Here is a 2,500-nt window from a genome sequence, read left to right on the forward strand (position 1 = left end):
CCTGGTCTGGTCCTGGTCCTGGTCCTGCTCTGGTCCTGGTCCTGCTCTGGTCCTGGTCCTGGTCCTGGTCCTGGTCCTGGTCCTGGTCCTGGTCTAGTCCTGGTCCTGGTCTGGTCCTGGTCCTGGTCTGGTCCTGGTCCAGTACCTTGGGGTTGTACTCTGCGTTTCTTGCCTGCAGAGCGATGAACTTGAGGTCCAGAGGACAGCCCAGATTCACCGTGGACACGATATTTCTGAAACACATTTAAAACTTTAAAGTTGACAAAGCAAAGTGGTGCAGGACACGATCACGACCAGTAGTTTTGAGATGTTCTAAACTCTTTCAGTGGTTTGTGTTCGTGCGCACGGCAGTTTAAATGAGGCTAAAACGGCGGCTGTGCTGTTGAGGGTCGTTCTTACTGCAGCTGAGGGACGATGCCCGACCTCTCCGTCACCGGGGTCATCGGGGTCACGGGGGTCATCGGGGTCATGGGGCAGAAGGAGGAGGAGCCAAACCCGGACAGCTCCGCCCCCTGGCTCTGATCCACCGTCGCCGCGGGCAACTCCTCCGAGGCATCCTGGGAAACGAAGTCCGACACCAAACCACTGTCCAGAGACGCGTCGAGGACCGAGGCCTGAGACGGACCTGAGACTGAGACACACAGGGTCTGAACCGGGACTGAACCGGGTCTGAACCGGGTCTGAACCGGGATCGAACCGGGATCGAACCGGGACCGAACCGGGTCTAACCTTGGCTGAGTTCGTCCGGGAGGAAGCTCAGGTCGAGGTCGTCGGCGGTCTCTGTGTTTGGCTCCGCCCCCTCTTCGTGTAGCAGGTGGGCGGGGCTCTGCAGGTCAAGCCCCTCCCCCAAATCAAACCCAGAATCCTGAAAAAAAAACCAAAAAAACCCCAAAAAAACCCAAATGAACAAAAAACAAACAAACAAAAAAACAAAGTGAATCCCCGACCCTCTGACCCTCTGCAAAGAAAACACAAACTCTAACCCAGTGTGTCAGATGCCCTCCCAGACGTTGTGTGTGTCAGATGCCCTCCCAGACGTTGTGTGTGTCAGATGCCCTCCCAGACGTTGTGTGTGTCAGATGCCCTCCCAGACGTTGTGTGTGTCAGATGCCCTCCCAGACGTTGGAGAGGATGATGAGGATAAAACTTTTGTGGATTTGACATTTTGAAATTTACGTGAAAATTAAAATGAAAAAAAAACAAACAACAAAAACATCTCAGTGGTTCTAGATCCACTCACATTCGCGATCGAGTCGTCAAAGTATCTCTCCAGCGCCGTCTCGTCCATGATCACACCGTCTACAAAGACCAGAGTCTAGACCAGAGACCAGGACCAGACCAAACCAGGACCAAACCAGGACCAGACCAGGACCAGAGCAGGTGAGTCCAATCTCCTGACGAGCAGCAGTCATCAGTGTCACCTGGAGCAGACGACAGACAGACAGAAGAAAGCAGCAGAAGCAGAAGAAACAGCAGAAGTCGGTTCACTTCGTTCACTCCGTTCACTTTTCGCTCTGATGTGACGTGGAGCAGATTTAAAAATGTTTCTCTCAGAATAAACTGAACTGCAGCAGGAAGTGCGCGGTTTGATTGAATTAAATCTCTTTGCTTCGAGTCTGAACTGATTCTAAATCTGATTCACTCGAGTTTAAAGCTGCACTGTGGAACTTTAGAGGTGGAGGCTCTGTCAGTTTGCTTTGTCTGAAATGTTCCAGTGTGTGTTTTAAACTCCCCCCGTCTCCACGGAGACAAACAGACAAAGCCACGAGGACAGTTTACAGGTCAGATCTGTGGCGAGGCGACGTCACTCTGAGTAAAAACACGTCTGTCGAGGAATTTGTGAAGAATAAAAAAAGAAAGTTTCATGTTTTAATGTGGAACTTTCCAAAGCCACAACATCTCCATGGAGACGAGCCCTGAGGGCACATTTAGTTTGAAAAGTGTTTAGTCACAAAAAACTAAAAGAAACCTGCCTATGCACCTGTCTGTGCACCTGTCTGTGTCCCTGTCCCTGTCTGTGCACCTGTCTGTGTTTCTGTCCCTGTCTGTGCACCTGTCTGTGTCCCTGTCCCTGTCTGTGTCCCTGTCCCTGTCTGTGCACCTGTCTGTGTCCCTGTCCCTGTCTGTGCACCTGTCTGTGTCCCTGTCCCTGTCTGTGCACCTGTCTGTGTCCCTGTCCCTGTGTGCACCTGTCCCTGCACCTGTCTGTGTCCCTGTCTCTGCACCTGTCCCTGCACCTGTCTGTGTCCCTGTCTGTCTGTGCACCTGTCCCTGCACCTGTCTGTGTCCCTGTCCCTGTCTGTGTCACTGTCTCTGCACCTGTCTCTGCACCTGTCTGTGCACCTGTCTGTGGTTGTACTTTGAGTCTTTTATTTCTTTCATATATTTAGTTTTTTGAATAAAAACACTGGTTTGTTTCTTGTTTCTTGTTTTGTTCGTTTTTAAATCGTCAGTTTCTTGTTGCCGCTGAAACTCACTGTGATTCTGCTCCTGTCTGCTC

General features: G+C 51.3%; 1 protein-coding gene across 1 annotated transcript in view; it reads right to left on the bottom strand.

Annotated features, from left to right (window-relative positions):
- The window catches only part of tbpl2 (TATA box binding protein like 2), a 10,959-nt gene extending 9,578 nt beyond the window's left edge, over positions 1-1,381 (bottom strand). The window contains 4 exon segments of the mRNA XM_055158948.1: positions 146-233; positions 400-625; positions 730-865; positions 1,241-1,381. Of these exon segments, the coding sequence (XP_055014923.1) occupies positions 146-233; positions 400-625; positions 730-865; positions 1,241-1,288 (498 nt within the window). The 5' untranslated portion in view covers positions 1,289-1,381.
- Positions 1,382-2,500: the final 1,119 nt, after the last annotated feature.

This window comes from Boleophthalmus pectinirostris, unplaced genomic scaffold (genome assembly GCF_026225935.1).
Source record: "Boleophthalmus pectinirostris isolate CB_2022bp ecotype Guang Dong unplaced genomic scaffold, ASM2622593v1 HiC_scaffold_10, whole genome shotgun sequence".
Taxonomy (NCBI): domain Eukaryota; kingdom Metazoa; phylum Chordata; class Actinopteri; order Gobiiformes; family Gobiidae; genus Boleophthalmus; species Boleophthalmus pectinirostris.